Below are 21,215 nucleotides of genomic sequence, written 5' to 3' on the forward strand. Positions count from 1 at the left end.
GACAGCAAAGAGGAACAGACCTGGGTTTGCATTTATAGACAGCCTGTCCGTTTCATGATAAATGTCACTGTTGCCAAGGATTGTGTTTTGCATACTCCCTCCCTGGAGCAAGCAGATTCATTATTTTGAAATTCCAAGCAGGAAGGATTTTTAGTGATCAAATGTAGGCAAAAATTCAAATTTTTATATTTAGTTGCAGAAAAACATTATGGCAACTAGGTAATCAGATTTCTGGAAGTGTTTGTTTTGCATCTGCTGTCACCTATTAAACATTCATAATGATACAAAGGATCATCTTCAAAATTATGTAAGAACATACTTCCTTGCCCATGTCAGTTTCTCTCAATGGGACATATTAACAATTAGTCATGTAGACTTATTTGTGTCAAGAATGCAATCGCCCCCCCACATCCCTATCAATCCCTATCCACTGATGTCACCTCAGTGTGCTAACCCATGCTGTTATCCCCAGGCTTGGAATTGCCAGGCCAATGATCCTTTAGGAGCACAATGGTACTCTATAGAAGAGAAAGGATATGGTTACTTGCCAACAGTTGGTGGACTGGGGCATCTGAAGGGCCTGTCCATGTACCAGTCTACATGTCTTGTTTACAAGTCCTGAAGGGATCCAGGCGCCATTTGGCGGCAGGAGACAACTCCAGTTTACTATGGCATTCCAACAGTGTCTCAGCAGCCTCCTTGCCAACTCTGAGTGAGTGAAATGGGTCCCTTCAGTCTCTGGAGTCCCAGTCTACCTGCAGAGAGATGCAGTAGTACCTCTACACCAGAAGGCATACCACCCCCTATGATGTGCCATCTGGTTCAGTATGTACCCCCAGAAACACCCTGGTTATATTGTAACTTCATATAATGAACAAACAGGTTGGCTTTATTTTTACATGTTTATAACAAAGAACATTTCCATAAGAATGAAATATGTCTTTTAGACGTCTCAAATGTCTTGAGATTGTTTTGTAATGATTAGCATCCTAAACTGCAAGTTAAAACTGTACCATGACATAAATAACATAACAAGTATATCCTAAGCACACAGTCCCAATAAAAAAAAACCTAACTTCATTCATTCCAATGGGACTTAATCACAACTAACTCCCTCGATTGGCACAGCTGACTAGATTATATAATGTACAAAATAAACATGTTCCAATAAATAAAACTCAATTAAATACTGTTAGCCAGTGTTACATATTAGTTCCTTCTCTGTTAATTATTCTCTATTAAAAGCACCCAAGAACATTTTGAACATGTTGGAAAATATTCTATTCATATTCTCCCTTCTCATAGAGAGCTGTTATATTATTGTGCTTTGTATTATAGAGCTCCAAATAATTTAAACATACTTTAAGTCCATGTTAACACTTCATAATAAATAATATATACTAGGAGAAGTTTCATCCAGCACTACTTAGAAATTGAGTTTCTTGGTCTAGCTTTCTCTGTTTCAAATTTCTAAAATTGCTACTCTTAATAATGTGATGTGACAAATTGACATTGTAAATGAATTTCAATACCATGACCAAATGCAAAACAAGTTGGAACTAGCAAAAAGGCTGAACTGTCAGTGGCATTCAATCACACATGTATGAAAGCTAACTGGGGTAGGATTTCAGGGAATGCCCTTAAAGAAGAACCAGAGTGAGAACAATTGGGTTCCTTCCAACACTTTAAAAATGTAAGAGTCATGCTGGATCAGATCAAGGGCTCATCGAGCCTCACCCACGTTTTTATGCAGTAGGCAACTAAATGCTTCGAGAACATTCGCAAGAGGAATATGAAGGGCACACTGTTAATTCTGCTATTGCTCCTTTGCGACTCAAAGACAGTCTCTGAGTACAGAGGTAGCACAGAGCCAAGAAAACTAACTGCCGGTACAGACTGGTAAAAAGAGCTAGCTTCAGGGTGGCTGGCCCACAAGCCAGCATCATGCCGCCCCACACAGGGTAGCATCATGGCATTTCTGTAGCACAGCATTTACATACACCATGCCACAGAAATGGGGAAAAGTCACCACTGCAACAGAAAGGGCAGCTTTTTTTCAGCCCAAAAAGCAGCAGCATTTTGCCGCTTCTTTTTGGGTTAGAAAAATGCCAGATTGGGGCTGTGGCGCACAGTCTCTGTGACCCCGATCTGGTGCTCAAAGGCGCCCCTTTACTACCATCTGTTTTCAGCCTAAGTTAGTGATAGTCTGCCCACCCTATCAGCATTGGTTCTTACTGCCAACTGTAGTCCGCCCACCCCATCAGCATTGGTTCTTCCTGTCAACTTACTGCCAGCTAACCTCATCAGTACATCTTGGGCCAACAAATTCTATTAATTATGCAGAGGGTGGACAACTCTGCTACGTGGAAGCCATTTTTTACCCCTGTGCCCCCATGGCTGGCCATAGGAGTGCATTCAAAACAGTCTGAAGTGACATCACTTCCAGTTTAGGTCTTTTAGCTGAAATCACCTGCTTTTATTTTGAGATAGGTTTGGGGGATGAAGAGAAGAAAATGTTCTCATGCCAGTGATTCTGATTGTAGCTGCTTGAGTGGTTTAGGAGAATTTTGGAACTGAAAAGTGTTTTTTTTAATTGGGATGCCTGAGTTTGGGGGATGGGTGAAGGGTAGTGAGGCACATGTGACCTGCAGGCTGCACTTTTTCCACCCAATTATATTCTTTACTCTGTCTTGAATCGTTCGTCACTCTTAGCCACTAGATGCCCCTGTGAGTTCTACTATTAATGGGGAAAAACACCCTTTCCCTATTCACTTCTTCCACCCATTAGTAATTCCCTAAAATCCTTAAATATTCCAGTTCTTCCTTGTAGGGAAGGAGCTTCAGTCCTCGATCCATTCCTGTGACTCTCTTCCAGCTTTATACTATACTTCAAAGGACAGGGTGTCCAGAACGTCAGACTGTTTTCCAAATGCATCCATATCTTAGCTGTGTATCAATGCTTGGTGACACCAATTGTTATGCTTTCAAACCCTTTTTTGAAATAATCTGTAGGAGAAGGTGGAATGATGGAGACTTGCATAGGCTTACGCAATGGGCTGTTGTACCAAGTGATTTATCCCTGTCCCTTTCACCTTTTACAATTCTAGGCTGACAGGAAAACTTGTGAAATTTAGGCAGCTCTGATGGAATATTATACATGGTTGTGGGGTCTGGCTGGCTTTAGTGTGACACAAAGTATAGTGTACAATTTATCTCTTAAGTCAGTTTGACACAATGTTGTGTGCTTTCACGTCGTTTCCGAATCATAGTGACTAAGGTGAACCTAACACGGGGTTTTCTGAGGCTGAGTGTGTATGATTTGCCCACGGTCACCCATTGGGTTTTCATGGCCAAGTGGAGAATCAAACCCTAATCTCCAGAATCATAGTCCAGGGCTCAAACCACTACACCATGCTGACGCAATACCATTTCATCCTGCTTCATGCTGCTCTTTTCCTCACAATTAAACTGTTGTAAAAATTCTCCCCAGTTATAGAAACAACTGCCAAGAACATACACTAATCCTCTAGCTTGTTCTATCTCCATTTCCAACTAGAATGAAGCATCCCAGAATTGAGGAGGAGTTCTGGGCAAGGTGCAATTCAACTGGCAACAGATACATTCCAAAGTCTTGCAAACAGATCAGTAGAGCTGAATTACTTCATCCCATTCATCAATAGGCCACATCCCATTGGGCTGGACATTGGGTGGTGAAGTTTTCCAGTCCCACAACTGCACAGGGATCTTCCAATCTTTACCATAGTTCGCTTCAATGTAAAGGAGGGTTTCACAGGGTACACGTACCTTGAGTTCTATGAACTCAGTCCAACACAGTGTGAATTTGGGAAACAAGTACCTGTGTTACAGAAAGTACAAAAAGGGTCAATATAAATCAAGTAAGGTGCTCACCAATCAGTGCAACCTGTGGTAGAAAAATGCCATGTGAGATATGTGTATGAAGCAATGCATGAAGAAAATGTTTCTGCAGCCAGTAAGATCAGATTTTGCAATCTGTAAAGATGATTTCTGCAACTGATGTAAATTATGCACACTAAATAGCTCTTTATGATTTATATTTATTTAAAGCATTTATTTATAGCTTCTCAGCCTGCTGGGACTCCTATTGTGATGCACAATAGACATTAAATATAAATGGATAAAAACCTAACTTGAAAACAGATTTATAAAAGTAAAAAAATTAAAGAGAACAAGACATTCAAAATAGTCAGACCTGGAAATAATAAGCCTAGCTTTGAAGACTCAAGTGAGATAGACCAACTTACTGTAACTTCTTTTAGGAGGGAGTTTTACAGCCAACTACAGTGAAAGCCCTGTCATGTGTACTCACCTAAGTAGCCTCTAGATATATTATAATCCTAATCATCCTCATTATTATTATTCCAGTTTTCAAAGTTTTCAAACATTAGTGTGTTTCAGCACATACAAAGGATTCTAGAGCACCTTTCAGATTAAGTACATTGGTGCCTCAGAGAACGAAGCCTCTAACAAAGCGACTCCTGTCTTTTTACACCCACCTCTTCCCTTTTATTCTTTGTCCTCTACTTAGCTGTAAGTTTTTACATCCATCCAGTTCCTTGCCTTTTTCTTCTTGTCATCTTTCTAACTGGAAGCTTTTTAAATGAGCATCAGCACCAGAAGGTTGGTGAAGCAGCACAGAAGAAACATAGAACTTTGGTATCAGGTTGCAGCAGCATGTCTGCAGTAAATAATACAATCCAAGCTTGAATTGGGAAAGAATGTGATTCTACTCTAGCCAATCCTACTCTATCTAGTCTTATGTTTTGGCCAACAAGAGGAAAGATAAACATCAGGTCCCTCCACAATCCCTTACAGAGCATGTGTGCACAGCTAAATAGAAATAAAAAGGGGAAACAGATAGATTTATATAGCACAAGCATGTTAAAGCAGTGTATGCCCACCTGATTATGTTCTGATGAGACTACTGCAGAATACATGTATACATGAAACACTTAAAAGGCCTGTGCAGGCTGAGCAATCTGGGGCAACAACTGTGACTAGTAATGGGAACTCTACAATAAGTGAAGTCCAGCTACAAGGCCCACTTTACCCAGTTCTTGCCACTGAATTCTAGACACAGACACCATTTTGAAGACAAGGTGCAGATGGAGTGTGCATAGCTAAAATAAAATAAGGCCTCAGGGGTGAAACATGACAAAAGAAATAAACTCGGGGGGGGGGGGGAATAAACAAGAATGTCACATTTCTTCTACCTTGAAATGTCGATTTAGATATACAACATTTCTCCAAACCCACCTGATTCCAAATCCTCAGCAGGGCTCTCAAGAATTCAATCAGTACCCCTAGTTTAAGAGCACTTCGTTGACTTTTGCTCTCCTTGCTGCTCCACGAATCACTACAGCAAGTACCTTAGTCAAATCAGTGATTTTCAACCTTTCTACTTTCTGTGAATCCATGTCACACTGATTCTTCTGCCAAGGAACTTCTGTCTGCCCACAATAGCATCCTTGTACTTTAAAGATTATTCTAAATGTTGATCTAATGTAATCACTGTTCCAATAGGGGACTGATCACTGTCACAGGGCCATACTTTATCTTCAGGTCAAGATAATTATCTCCAGTTCAAGACAACGGCTTGGAACTGTGGATTTCAAGCATAGTTTGACCTTTTTGGCTTCACTTCCAAGAATTCCTGACTACTGGTGGGGACTTCTGGGAATTGAGAAACAAGAAGATAGGGAAAGAAGGCCAAAGTTTGGAAAGAACTGTCTTAGGACATAAAAAGCAACCACCTGTAGCTATACATTGCAAAAGAAGCCTGGTAAGGCTTAGCTATACAGCAGTTTGCCCCTAGTTATCACTGAGAATTCCATCAGTGTTCTTCAAAAAGACAGAAAACCAACTGCAGAAGACTCAACCAAGTCTTACTTGAATTTCTTGCCCGATTTCACCTGAGTTCCTCCATTCCACATATGGTCATTCTCTTCATAGAAGAAAAAAATATCAAGTTTCACATCATCACCTCCTGCCTGGAAGGACAGTTCCAAACTGTCTTCTACCTGTCAAAGAAAACAAACATATATAGTGCAGAACACAGAAACTGGGCCAGGGATGGGGGGTGGGAGGAGATGCCAAATAAATAAATGTAGATATTCAAGATTGACCACTGTGAACATGCATCTTTTACAAACAATTTTATGACATGTTATCCACTTTAAAGAAGAATGCTTAAAATACAGCTTAATTTAATAAATATATGGGAGTTTATTACAGAGTATGTGCAAGATTCTGGACCAGTTTCCTTTTGAGGGGAAAGAACCACATCCTTTCGGTGGAAGAGACTTTGTCAGAAAAGTGGTGCAGGATCTGATGTGAATCAGGTGAGAATTCTAGTTTGAGAATCTATAATAGCTTTTTCTTTAAAAAAAGAGTGAATGGTTTACGTGCATTTAACCTTACAGCCTTTGTACAGAAAATATTAAGATGGCACCAAGGCATACAATTAGTCCAATGATTAAACCAAATCCAAATTATTTCAATCAGTGAAAACCAAGCTACTGAGAAAAAACTTCTGCCTCTCATTCATACTCCAATGCAAGGAGCATGCTGGGATGTGGCTCACACAGAGACCTGACAACTAGGATACAAACTATTATCTTTGTCTGCAAGAACCTCAAGTTAATGGACAGTTCCTGTTCCCTTCTCCATTTTATCCTCACAAGAACTGTGTGAGATAGGTTGGCTGAGGAAAAACCCGAAGTCACCCTAAGTAAGACTCAGGCCTTATTTGCATGGGCTAAATACAATGGCCTCCCCTCTGATCCCTCGACAAGAAGACCAAACAAAGCATGGGCCAAAGCCAAGTTCTGGTGCAAGTAGACCAAACTATGTCCAGCCTGCTCAGTATCACAACTGGGTTTCACCCCTCTTGTCCTAGATTTCAAAAATTCTCTCATTTCTCTGGATCTTCAGTTCTGATGCTTGGCAGTTGTTTGAAATGTGTCCTGCTGAGCTGCCCAGTGCATCCGCACCAACAGCTCACTCTGAGGTCAGACCATGGTATCTGGCCATGTGACTAACACGGGAAATCTTGTTCTGACCTCAGAGCAAAGCAACCTACAGTGGCAGTGGATGTGCTGGACAGCTCAGCAGGATATGTATGTGATCAACTACCCAATGTCTTTGCAACAGAGGAAGGTCAAGACAGCTCTGGAGGCAGGTTACTCCAGGCTGCCCCCGCTCCAGTGCAAATAGGTCTCAGAGCTGAGGAGAGATTTGAAACCAGATCTTCCTGGGTCCAACCAGTGTCCTATCCACCCTATTTCTCTAAGAAGAGTCAACACATGCTTCTAAGAGCTTGTTACTGCAATGGTTACTGCAGACACGTGGAGAAAGATGAGAAAGATAGCCAATTACCAGTCAGACACATTATCTACCTACCTTGCCAAATTTGTGCTTTAGTGGTAATCCTGCCTTCTGAAATGCTGAAATAATCTCCGGTTTATAGTCTTGAATAAAAATGCCCAAGTCCACATCTTTGCTGTAGGGAATAATATTGCACTGTCTGTACCAACCTAAAAATACAGCAGAACCATGAGCTTCAGGGCAAATAGAAAGGTTAAGGTCTATGAACTGCAAGCTGGTACAGTTTAAACCCACAAAAGTTGCTTTCCTCCAGAGGCCTTAAAAATTTTTTTTTTGTTATCCTACTGAATGCTGACAGAGAAATGGTAGAGAGCTCTAGCCCTTCCTCAGCAGCCAGTTACCTTGCTAGGATGGATTCAGGAGAGGGGTTTTTGCCCTCTGAGTACCCAGAATAAGATGTTAGCCTATGTTCAAATGGAACAGTCACATATGAGAAAGTTGTGATTCTCTAAGCTTTTGGAATGTTTCTATGATGGAAAAGAGACAAAAGCATTTCTATATAAATCTTACTAAAATGTTTTGGCATATTACAAACCATCGAAGTGCGTTGAAATTATTTTGTTCTCAGACTAAAAAGCCTTGTACAGAGAAGCAAAAGGTAAGTCATAAAGGGGAAAACACCCCTGTCCCCAATATATATTGTAAGATGTACAATATACTATGCTTCATCACTGGCCAGGCTGGCTAAGGCTGATGAAAAATGAAGTTCAACAAGAGTCAGAAGGCTACCCTGACAAATGTCCTAATCTCAAATCTAAAAAAATGAAGAGGAAACACAAATGAAGGAAACTGATGTGAAAAAATTCATGGGGAGTAAAATGCATTTAAATAATACATACATTCTATATGGTCAAAATCATCTAACTGAAAAGTAACTAAGGTGCGTTACAAACGCGCGCATAGTACGCGCTCCATGCGTACTAGGGTTAGGAAGAGCCGTCTCTTCCTCACGGTCCCCAACCCTAGTACGCGCGGAGCGCGTAAGAGATGGTGCCACCCGTCCACATGGGGGCTGCTATCTTTATGTAGCGGAAGCTCTGCGTCCACACGTCACGCCCCGGATATGACGCTGCGAAGTGCGCGACTAGCGCCTCACGGCGTCACATCAGGGGCCCAGGAAGGAGCGTGATTTTCGCGCTCCTTTGCTGCATCCAGGAACTGCACTGTTTGGCAGCAAACGGCGGCGGCAGCAGACCACCGCTTTTCGGCAGTCTGTAACCCGCTCATGTCCCCTCCCTCCAATGATAGGATACCCCAAGACAGATAATCCATTCAAGTTATTTTTCTGTTGCTAACAGAATTGAAATTTTATTACATGTCTTTTATTGTCCTTTGTCTCTGATCCCCACATGGCCAAGAAGGAGAGTAATCTCTGACAGTATTGAGATCCCTCCAGAACTACAACAGAAACATCTGATACAAAATGTAGACACATGTCTATGAAAAACTTTGCTCTTTCAGTTAGTCTCAAGGGTGCTACAGGATCACATTGAAAAATGTAGGCCTGTGACTCTACCATTTTTCTTCTCCTGTATGATTATTACACATCTTTTGCCGGATGAAGCCACCAGCGAAGCTACAAAAGCTTGCATCAAGTATTTTGTGCATTTGGTTGGCATTTATTTGAGTTTTGCTCTTTCTGTGAATTTTTGGATACTGTTGTATTTTGCTGCATGGCCAACATGGCTACCCCTGAATATGGCTTTTGAAATGAGCACTAGAAAAGGAGAAAATGGAAATGTGGAGACCTTTGTAAGCTTATGGAAAAGGCTTGCAGCAAGCTGGTGCTATTTTAGACTCTCTGATGTACTAACACAATTAATCCATTTGATGCATTCAGTTCTCACTCAACAGCCAACACAAGGGCCAATTTTTTTAAAAAAAATTAGTTCCAAAAGTGGTAGTAAACTCCTTACCTAAGCAAGTTCCGCTGCTCAGCCAGAATTTGACTCCTAAACTATTTAAAGTCAGAGCAGCAAGATGCAGCAATGCCTTGGCCTTTCTCCTGAATTCCACTGCATCCAGAGATGCATCATCAGGGTACACCTTTAAAAAAAAATAACAAGAAAGGGTGATTATTTTGTAAATTATCCTGGTTTATGAAAATAAAGTGATTTAGTAAACTGTCCTACTTTTTATCTTTCTCAGATGATTCATGAATTGCTATGCCTTCAAGTCATTTCTGACTCACGGCAATATAATGCAATGCTTTTCTTGTTGTCCTGCACAAATGTGTTCTTCATAGTTTATGTTCATTCTTTGGCGCCACCAAGTGTTAAGCTGCATAGCAAATCTTAACAAGCAACTACCACAAGTGCAAAATATGGGACCTTGTGGCTGGCTTTTAGGCTGAAACTTTAAGTTATTGTTTTGATAGGTCTGAATTGAATCTCATTAGATCTTAACAGGACTATGGTCAAAATCAAAAGAACTATGTAGAAGGGACAGAAATAGGAAACCACAGCTATAAATAATTCACATTTTGAAGGTAACGCTACTCGGTAACCACTAACCTGGAAGAAAGAGCGAGCTTCTCTGTACCTACATTCAATAAAGCGAGACTGGGATCTTTCCTCTAAGAACACAGATGGTTCTTTTGGAATCTGGACTGTTAACCCATCAATGGAAAAACTCAGTAGTTCTAATCTATTGTGAAAGGAAAAAATGTTACATTATCCTGGTCAGAAATCTGACAAAACTGATCACTTCCTTTCCAATTTGCATTATTAAGATGATGAAAGGAAGGGAAAAAAAGCCCAGTAGTGTAGGTACTATCACCTCAGATACATAAACGCTAAAGGCATTTTCATTTCAGCACTCACAATCACTCCATCCATCCACATTAACATGATGCAAAACTCTTCAGCCCACCAGTGCCAACAAGCAGCAATCAGAAACGCATGTTTTTAAAGCCTTTTCCCTGAATATGTATTATATAAGTTAAAGCTGTTTTTAGACTTGTGCAATGTTTATTACTTTAACTGATACGAATGAATGTGACAGACTGAAAGGGGAAATGTAAAGAATAAATAAAATTAGAAGCGGGAGGGTAGGTGACATGACAATGTAACTGTTTTTGCCCTGATACAATAGGTATGTCACTATACCAGAGGTTGACCATCAGTTGGAAAGGGATTACATGTGCTATCCACAGAAGACAGATGTATTTGAGTGGATTTACCATTGAGAAATTATAAGTTTTTTCAAGATTCAAGATGCACATTAATTTATTTCTCTCTTACTTTGTTTGATGCCCTGTCTATATTCAAAGGTATGCCTGCCTTTATATACAGAAATTCCATTTAATTATAACAGCTAATAGCTACTGGTAGACAATTATGTATTTAAGGATGCATTTCTTTTGTCTGTCCTGAACCTATTGCCAAATAGTTACTGGATGATTTCCAGTGTTGGTACAGTATTAAGCAAAAGAATGAGAAAGGAAAGAGAATCAAGTTGTCTTATAACTTGCATTAACATATGTAAAAGTTTGTTTTACTGACCTAGGTGCCTTCCCATTTTTAACCCTCCCCATCTGATCTTAATGGTATTTCAATGATGCTGGCAATTTTTATTTGACAACTAAAGCTCAGTGATTGAACACACTGAACCTTGCTGACCAGCCCTCTCTTACTTGTCATAGGCTCCAGGATAGCGGCCAAACTGTAACTTCTGGAAAGGAACAAACTTCCGGTCCATGTGTAATTTTAACCGCAGTGGCCCATGCCAGAGGTAGTTTCCACTTCTCTCATAAAAAACAACCAGGTGAATGGCATGAGCTGCCAGCCTGAAGATGTAGTGCAGGGGGATCTCAGTCCCAGAGAGGTCATCCATCCCTTCCAGACGTGGGTCTTTGTTCTGAATCTTTAGCCACTGGAAGCCCACTCGCTCAGCAGCTCGAAACAAGCCCACCTAAAATTGACAGATGGTATTTGTTCTGGCTCTGCTCATACAACCATTGTACTGCTTTGGAAAACACCCTCAGCTTTCTGCTTCATTCATTCTTTACTCCAAGATCAAGAAGTTCACCCTTTTCTCTCCCCTGCCAACTCGGTTTTAACCATAACCAGAGAGTTCTAGTTAGAAGTCTCCCATCTAGTGACTCAAACTGGTACTGCAGACTTCATATTAATTTGGATTAACAAATCGACAACAAAATAAACCTGAGATGCACAACCTTAAGGTTTCTTTAGTATGTGTACCAAGTTTCAAACTGCACGAGTTTCTTAATTTGGAAGTTATGACAGAGACACACACACTCACTCTCTCCTTTATTACTATAGATTATAATGTCTGAATCTCTTTCCGAGGGTTTGTTCAAACACCAAAAACACCAAACACGAGTGTGTGCATGCGTGTATACCTTCAAGCCATCTGCTGAGTTATGTAAACACCATGAATTTCATAGGGTTTTCTTAGGAAAGGAAAAATCAAAGGAGGTTTTGACAGTTTTTCCTCTGAAATATATCCAATCCATTTAGCAAATCAGTCTTGGGCAACTGCCCCCCACTTGAACTTTTAGTTATATTGTGCAGAGTTGAGTTCTCTCTCTCTATCACTCTCTGTCACACACACACACAAAAGTTTCCCTACAGACATTGTGAGGGTTATCTAATCTCTTCTTTTTGTCCAACACACCTGGCATCACACATATCATTTAATCTTTATTTTTTGTTGTTTCTGCATAGCATCACTCCCTTCAGTTTTTCTCCAATTTCTCTTCTAAGTACTAATATTATGCTTAAGGCAAAACGAAGTCACACAATGACCGGATTGCAAAAGCAAATAATGCTTAAGTGAACCTTGCAATAGCAGAAGAGCTCTTGGAATTCATATTTGGAGGTGGTATCTCTTTCTGAAGGCCAAAGGAAACATGAATCGCCATCACAGACAAACTACTATGGCATCCTTAAGAGTTCTGATGCTATGGCAGGGTCAGTCTAATCACCTTAAGGATGAGATCACTTTATGACTTCCCCTTGCCACAAAGACTACTGGAAAATTAATTGTAAGCTACAAGTCTCTCATTGTTTCATTTAGTATTTCATTTAGTATTTAGTCTTTAAAACCGCTGTCAAGTTTATCATGGTTAGATAAAGCTGCAGGAAATGATCTCACCTCGTGTTTCCAAGCTTTGTCCAGTAGTGCAAATGTGGTGCAGTCCCGGGGAGTACAAAAGTACTTGCATTCTGACTGGCTGCCATCAGGGGAGGTCCTGAGCTGCTCCAAGTCTACATCAATCAACCCCAGAAGCATGGGATCAATCAGATGCACAGCTATGTTGTGACTGGACACCAAACTAAGGAATTTTCTAACCACGTGCTGTTTAAAGAGGCAAGAAGGAACATTTTTAAAAGGCTATTTTCAAAAGCTGAAAACTCTGCAGCAGAGGAAGCTGCTTTCTAGTGCACAAGTTTCTTGTTCCATCTACCATAATGCCATGTATATTATTGGGCAATAGTTCTACTGGATTTGTGGCAAAGAAATTGTTGGCATGCTGCAAAAAACAAGAATTTATCCATGAAATGCAATCCAGATGAGAGGCTTGGGAGCATCCAGTTTCTGTACTGCTTACAAAACCAAAGTTATTTTGGACTATAACTCACCAAATCCCCAGCTACCATGGCCCCTTGCTGAAGGATTTTGAGAGCTATAATCCAAAAATAAACTGTTTCAAACCAAAACTAGATATTAAGGATCCTATCTGCAAAGTGCTTGCAAAAACAAATAAATAAATGAATGAACCACAGTGGAACAGGGATAAGATCACACACACACACATATATATATATATAACCTGATCTGTTAAAAAAAAAAAAGCAACAACAGCGTATGTCTAAATAAAAGGTGCTGATTTTACTTGAGGTGGTGAGCTTCACCCTGTGCACCAAGGAATATTGCAATGAATTTACTCAGGAGAAACAAAATCCATCAAATGTACATTTAAAAGGAAAAGACGATGAGCAGAGTAACTTACCCGTCGACTACTGTCTTGCCCTGTTTTGGTCCCTTTAATCTTGGGGAAAACAGCTCCATTCTTTAAAAACAAAAATAAAAAAATAAAAGAGGCTGTACAAGTCAAATCTCAGCGATAAAAAAAAGAGAGAGCAATGAAAAGTGAAGCTACAACAGCATTTCCCTTTATTATTGTTTATCAGGATCCAATCATCTTTGTTTAGTAGCCTGTCTGGTGATGGTTTCAAATCTCAGGATAATTAACCATCATGCTCACACAAAGCAGGGACTTAGCCAAGGGGGGGGGGGGGTTCCATGGGGTCCGGACCCCCCTTCCATTAGATACAATGAATGGTGTGTGCCACTGCGCCGCTGTGCCCAAGCCCAATTATAATGGTGGCACTTAGTCTGGACCCCCCCCCCTCCCCAAAATCCTGGCTATGTCCCTGCACAAAGGAGGACCCAAATATGACATTTAGTTCTCATGTGTCAAATTATACCTTAAAAACTGCTTTTGATCAAACTGCATTACTTCTGCAGTGCAGTTGCAGCCAAGGACATTTTTCTTGACACCTTGCCCTTCTATGGTGCCAATGAAGTATATGGCACTTTACATAATAGTAGGCATGACTGATCTCCTATACACAGGGGTTTACAGTCTAAAACCGACCCAGGGAAACAACAGATGAAAGGGATGGAAATGGTGGAATAACTAAGCAGGGAAAGAATAAAAGAACAGCATAGTGTTCCTGTTGTTGTTGTTGTATGCCTTTAAGTCATTTCCAAATTATGGCTACCCTAAGGCGAACCTACCACAGGGGTTTCTGGACAAGATTTGTTCAGATGGGGTTTGCCTTTGCTATCCTGAGGCTGAGAGAATATTACTTGTCCAAGGTTTCCATGGCTGAGTGGGGATTTGAACCCTGGTCTCCAGAGTCCTAGACCAATTTTCAAACCATACTTTGATTTAATTACAATAAGGTATAAAGACTAAGGGGGTGATCTAAAATCTTGCTGGAAAAGTGATTTTGGAGGAACGCAAAGAAAATAACAGAGATGGTCAAATGGAAAAGTGGTAAGAGACAGGTCCAACTGTAAAGCTGTTTTGAAAATCCAAATGTTAAGGAAGGCAAGTATTGGTGGGCAAAGCTCTGTGTCTTATTTTTTAAAATAACTTGAAATGATGCAATATGGGAATGCTATAAATACAAACACAGAAAATGGTCCAAGGGCTACTAAATACCAAAATTAACAAGGTTTCTCATCCAATCACTTAAAAATATACTGTCTGACTATTCCTACTCAGATTTTTTTTAAAAGAACACAGACCTGTCAGAATTTAAGGGTAAGTTAACCATCAGTAACTCAATCTAAACATTACTAGCTCTAACTCCAACCCTTTTGTTTTTATATGCATATATACATTGCAGTGGGCTTTACATCAGAAAACACCTTCCTTCATGTGGGCAAATGAAAATTGTTGGGTTTTGTTACTCGTGAAACCTCAAGAGCCATATTAGATACTTGGCTCGCAGCCATAGCAGTCAGGAAAATGAAATGTATAATACCTGAACTAAACCATGTTTACGTGAATCAGTGGAATTTACTATTGAAACAACTGCTTTTGAGTGCTCCTTTGCTCACAATTAATACGCACTGCAGAAATAATCCAGTTTGACACCACCTTGACTGCCATGGCTCAATGCTGTGGAATTCTGGGAATTGTAGTTTGTTGTGGCACCACAGCCCTCTGACAGATAAGGCCGGATTCTCAGAAACTACAACTCCCACAATTCCACAGCACTGAGCCATGGCTGTTAAAGTGAACTGCATTATTTCTGCAGTGCGGATGAGATACAATATATTCAAGCAATGCACTTTAGATCAGAACAAACTTCTTTTAGATTAGGTATGCAGAACTTACATTTATTTACGTATTATTTAATTATAGAGCTGCAGCAATTCTTACCTTGGGGGACAAATAATACTTATAATAGTACAACTGGAACAAGAGGAAGACTGAACTGGTTAAAGTCAGAAGACCCAAAACTACGTTCTTGTTAATCCTCTGCATCAGTCTTCGGGACCTTCCTGGCTGTCACTGGAAAGCAGCAACTTAGTTCTTCTCATCTTTTTGGATAACGGATTACGTCTTCACTGTACAAAACAAAGCTGGGAAAATGTAAACAACAACAAAAATATATATCCTAAATCCTTGCAAAAATTGTATACATTGTACAAACCACTTCATTCACTATTTTTATACAGCTGAACCATTACACAAGTCTTTGCATTCATGGAAATGCAACTTTGAAAATACAATCACAGGTTGAGTTTCCCTTATCCGAAATACCTGGGACCAGAGGTGGTTTGGATTTCAGATATTTTTCACACTACATAATAAAACGGTTTTCAAACTGGTTTGGGCCACTTTAAAGGGCCCTTGTTCACACTGGCACCAAATTTCTCTGCTGCAGTTTGCGGGGGGGGGGGGGGGGCAGTGCTAGACCCAGTTAAACTGGTTCTTCCGAATCTGAGGCATTTACCACATCTTTTTAAAGGATTTGGTTCAATGTAAGTTCAAATGTGTTGTCCATTGTATTTGGTTTCCTGTGATGCGATCATCACTGTGACGTCACACATGGAGAACTCATTTTGAATCAGTCCAATAGATAATGTGACGCACGTTAAAATGAACATGGGTTAAACTGAAATGAGCAGGTTTGATCGCGGCCACCAAAGACTGAACGTCTATTTGGTGTCGAATCACTGCATTGATTCGAAACGATCCTACGCAAAAATCAGTTTATTGTGTAATGTGAATGAGCCGTTTGATAGTTAGAAAACATTGTTTGCAGAGCGGACTTAGAGGCCAGAGAGTGAAAATCGAAGGAAGGAACATTAGTAACCTAAGCTACACAGATGACACCGTACTACTAGCTGAAACCAACAAGGATCTGGAGTAATTACTGAAGAAAATCAAGGAAGAAAGCACCAAGGCAGGCTTAATGAATTAAGAAAACAGACATAATGATCATGGAAGAGTTACAAGAACTCATTTTCCTTGTTGTCATTTTGTGCCTTCAAGTCCTTTCCAACTTATGGCAACTCTAAGGCGAACCTATCATAGGGTTTTCTTGGCAAGATTTCTTCAGAGGAGGTTCATCGTTGCCTTCCCCTGAGGCTGAGAGAGTGTGACTTCTTGCCCAAGTTCACCCAGTGGGTTTCCATGGCTCAGCCAGAGATTTGAACCCTGGCTTCCAGAGTCACAGTCCGCTGCAGATGTCTTTGTGCTTTACAATACTAAAAACAACTGTACTGTAATATGGGGTGCATACACTGAGGGAATAATGCACTTTGACACCACTTTAACTGCCATGGCTCCGTCCCACAGAATCCTGGGATTAGTAGTTTGGTGAGGCACCACCAGCACACTCTGGCAGAGGAGATTAAGGGCCTTGTAAAACTACAGATCCCAGGATTCCACGGGACAGAGCTACAACACTTAGGCTGTATCCGCTCTGTAGAAAATATCCCAGTTTGAGACTGCTTTAACTGCCCTGGCTCAGTGCTAGGGAATGGGGAACCCTGGGGACTGTAGTCTGTTGTGGCACCAGAGCTCTCTCTGACAGAGAAGGCTGAATGTCTGACAAAACTACAAATCCCAGGGATCCACAGCATTAAGCCAGGGCAGTCAAAGTGGTGTCAAAACTGGATTGTTTTCTGCAGTGCGGATGCAGCCTAAGTGTTGGGTGGCTTTACATTTTACAAGGCCTTCACAGCCCTCTGTGCCAAAAGGTGCAGTCTGCACTGTGGAAATAATGCAGTTTGACCCAATTTTAAAAGTTTAATGCAATAATTTAATAATAATAATAATAATAATAATAATAAATTTAATAATAACTAAATAATGCAGTTTGTCCCCACTTTAAAAATTTAATAATAATTTAATAATAATAACAACAATTTAATAAATTAATAGTGCAGTTTGTCACTTTAAGAATTTAATTTAATAATAATAATAATAGTTTAATAAATATTTTAATAATAATAATAATTTAATAATACAGTTTGGGTACTGCTTTAATAATTTAATAATAATAAAAATAATAATTTAGTAATTTAATAATGCTCTTTGACACCATTTTAATAATTTAATTTAATGATAATAATTTAATAATAATTTAACAATAATTTAATAATGCAGTTTGACACCGCTTTGATAAATTAATTTAATAATTTGATTTAATCATTTAATAATAATAATTTAATAATGCAATTCAACACAGCTTTAATAATTTAATTTAATAATTTGATTTAATCATTTAATAATAATAATAATAATAATAGTTTAATAATGCAGTTCAACACTGCTTTAATAATTTAATAACAATAATAATTTAACAATAATTACATAATTTAATAATAATTTAATAATGCAGTTTGACACCGCTTTAATAATTTAATAATAATAATAATAAAAATAATAATTTAATAATGCTACCAATACTAATTTGATCATCATAATAATTTAATTATAATAGTCATAATAATAATCAGCATGTAATAACTGACCCCACTTTAAGCGCTGTGCCTCCCTCCGTCCATGAAGTGGGTCCCAAAGTGCATTATGTCAAAAGGGGGGGAGTGATGGAGGGAGGCCCGGAAAAGGCACCCAGGGGCCCAGACATGGCCCTCCTGCCTTGAGCAGAAGCCTGAAGCTGGGAGTATTGATCATGATCATTACTCTTAAGAGCAGGCAGAGAAGGCAAAGGGCGGGGGGCATTACAGGGGAGTTTACCTTACAGGAAGAGCCCCTCTCTCCCTCTCTGCGCTCTCAAGAGGGCGTGCTGCTTTACGGCTGCCGCAAAACCCTCCGAGGCGGCGGGAGGGCGAGGGAAGGCCGACAAAAAGGAAGCCGAAAGGGCAGCCAGCCAAGCGACCTTCTGACCGTAAGCAGCTCTATGGTTACGTAGGACGCCTCCGTCGTCATTTCCGGTTTGGCTTCGAAAGCTACTTCCGGGTTGGGAATGACGTCACTCACCGACCCTCAGAAATGGCCTCCAAAACGCAATGCGGAAATAACCCGCTTTAACTGCCCTGGCTCAAGGCGAGGGAACCCTGGGAAGTGTAGTTCTGTCAGAGAGAGCTCTAGTGCCACAATAAACTAGTTCCCAGGATTCCCTAGCACTGAGCCAGGGCAGTTAAAGCGGTTTCAAACTGGGTCATTTCTCCAGTGTGGATGCACCCTCCAGTCTCCGAAGCGAAGCTCCTTTCCTGACAAGTTTTTCTTTCCTTTTCCTCCCCCTTCCTTCCTTCCTTCCTTCCTTTTTGTACAACACCCATGGCTCCATCCTGGGATTTGTAGTTTGGCAGACGAGACTAAGGGCCTTGTGGAAACTACAAATCCCAACGCTTAAAAAAAAAATGGCTCCCCGAGAGGCCCATCCAAGCTGCGCCCGCCCCGACGAAATAATCTCTCCTTTCACTGCCATGGCTCAGTGCTGTGGGGTACTGGGAATTGTAGTTTGCCAGAGCTGAATGAACTACACTTCCCAGAGTTCCATAGCACTCAGCTGCATTGAAACCGGATTACACCGGCAGTGCGGACACAGCAGCCATAAATCAGTGACCAGACTATCATAACCATAAAGGAGAACGTTAACAAAATTGACTCTTCTATGAATATAAATCCATGCTTCTTATTCATGCTCAAAATGGAGGACATAATGGAATTCCTCCTGGAGAGAAATGGAGGCCCTGTAGTCGCCCTGCGCTTAGTAGCTGTTGTGTGCCTTCCATTTCCAGCTGACCTATCATCATCATGGGATTTTCTTGTCCAGAGGTTTGCCCTTGCCTTCCCCTGAGGAGGCTGAGAGAGTGTGACTTGCCCAAGGGCACCCAGTGGGTTCCCATGGCTGAGCTGGGAACTGAACCCTGGTCTCCCAGAATTATAGTCCAGACACTCAAATCACTATTGGCTTTTTATGGAGACCCATGGTCTAGACCAGCGGTCCCCACACTATGCTCTTTGAGGGATATTGGCCAACATGGCCAAGGCTTCTGGGAGCTGAAGCCCAAAATCTCTTAAAGGGCACAGTTTTGGGACCACTGGTCTAGACAGTGGGCCCTCCACATTTGGTGAGGTTGGGGACCCAGGACCCCCCTGAAAGTGGGGGGGGGGAGGTACTGGTTTATTTTCATTTTCACCTAGAGAACGCACCTCTAGGAATCTCTTGATCCTCCAGAACAATTATATTGTCAAAATCCACCAGAAACTGAACACAGAACTGTGTTGGAAAGACCTACAAATGCCTTCTTGAACTCTAGGAATCCCTAGGCCTCCCAGCAAAACATCTGGCAAACGCTGGCCAGAGTCAGGCTGGAGAGGACCCAAATGTTCCTAGGAAGAGTGTAATAATAATAATATTCATTTGTATCAAATAACCAAAGCCGCAAAAGTCAAAGCCACAAATGCAGAGGGTCAACTGCAATTAGAAGTGAAATGGCACCAACTTGAATCACCTCCAGCATTTTGCTATCATACAGTTAGCATGGAAGCGATTTTAAAAAGTAATTTATAGATGGCATTTCACCTTCTTGGCAAGATGAAATAAACATACATTTATCATCAGAGTCCTGGAGGGCTATGGGGGCAATGGTACTATATATACCTTTTAGATATATATATAATTGCCAAGATGACAAAACAAACATTAAAATGTGTGTTGTCTTATTACTCTCTTTGCTCATTAAGGCTATACCCACCCAATTCAGTGCTACCTGAAGGCTCTGGTCCATGGACTGGTGCCATCAGCTGCCTCTCTGCAGGTAGTTTACTGGAATGAAATAAACAGGTGTAGCCAGTGGGCACAAATATGGCACTGGACCCTGGCACATTAGGGGGGGGAATGGCTCTCTCTCACATCAAATAACCTTAGAAACACTAATCTGCGTTATAAGGACATTATGTATGCCTTCTAGTAGCCAGAAGGAACGGAGAGAGGTCACAAATGAAAAGTTCTGATGAGCTGAAATGCTGAATACTGGTTACAATGTCTGGCGATCTGCACTCACATAATATCTTTCTCACAAAAGAAAGGGTATTGGAGGTAAAAATTGTGATATATTCACTAACCCCACTTTTCAATTTATTGATTTCGTAAAGAGAGAAAGTATATTAAAGTCCATTTCTAACTTTTTGAACTTTTATACAATGTTTATCCGCATGTGCCATTACCTTCAGGGCCACATTTGCTTTGACATGAGAAGCCTTGGACCTCATAAAACCTTCTCCCTACAATGTTGCCCAGAGTTGTTCTTTCTGTATTGTCTCTTTTCTACTTCCTTTGTATATTTGATAGGTTGTATATACCTTGATAAAATAAAATCATATTAAACACAAGGAATCTGCAGTCTTTAAAAAGTTTTATTAATACAAAACGCCTGTAAGATGTGTTTGATTTCAAGACACAGCAAATAAAAACACTCCATGGGGTCTAAGGCACCCGGATTTTACAGTGTTGCTATGGCAAGTAGGGCTGTTGTCTTAGGATACTTAACAAGAATGAAGCACTGCATACCTGAGGTACTGTCAATGTGCAATCTCCCTGTTCAGTAAGATCAGTGTGATGTAACAGCAATAAGCGTTCTAGCATCAACACCTTATGCCTCTAGCAGAGTAATGATATTGAGCCATTTTGAGAAGGCACAAGCAGAAGTGTTTATCATAGGTGAAAACTGAACAGCTCATGGGGCAAAACCTGCCCAATGCAAGGCATGGGTGTATCCACACTGTAGAAATAAAGCAATTTGACACCACTTTAACTGCCACA

At 40.5% G+C, this 21,215-nt stretch overlaps 1 protein-coding gene across 1 annotated transcript; it reads right to left on the reverse strand.

Moving 5' to 3' along the window:
• Nucleotides 1-862: 862 nt before the first annotated feature.
• On the reverse strand, nt 863-15,460 carry LOC149323242 (ribitol-5-phosphate transferase FKTN-like). The gene is made up of 9 exons (XM_089488636.1): nt 15,350-15,460; nt 13,403-13,462; nt 12,544-12,747; nt 11,060-11,337; nt 9,939-10,071; nt 9,342-9,471; nt 7,437-7,574; nt 5,929-6,055; nt 863-3,856 (listed from the first exon to the last, which is right to left on the reverse strand). The coding sequence occupies exons 1-9, from the start codon at nt 15,452-15,454 to the stop codon at nt 3,643-3,645; spliced, it is 1,389 nt and encodes a 462-aa protein (XP_089344762.1). The 5' UTR covers nt 15,455-15,460; the 3' UTR covers nt 863-3,642.
• Between the last annotated feature and the right edge of the window lie 5,755 nt (nt 15,461-21,215).

The sequence above is a fragment of the Sceloporus occidentalis genome, unplaced genomic scaffold, assembly GCF_023333645.1.
Source record: "Sceloporus occidentalis isolate IW3139 unplaced genomic scaffold, rSceOcc1.0.p SCAF_1, whole genome shotgun sequence".
NCBI classification, from domain to species: Eukaryota; Metazoa; Chordata; class Lepidosauria; order Squamata; family Phrynosomatidae; genus Sceloporus; species Sceloporus occidentalis.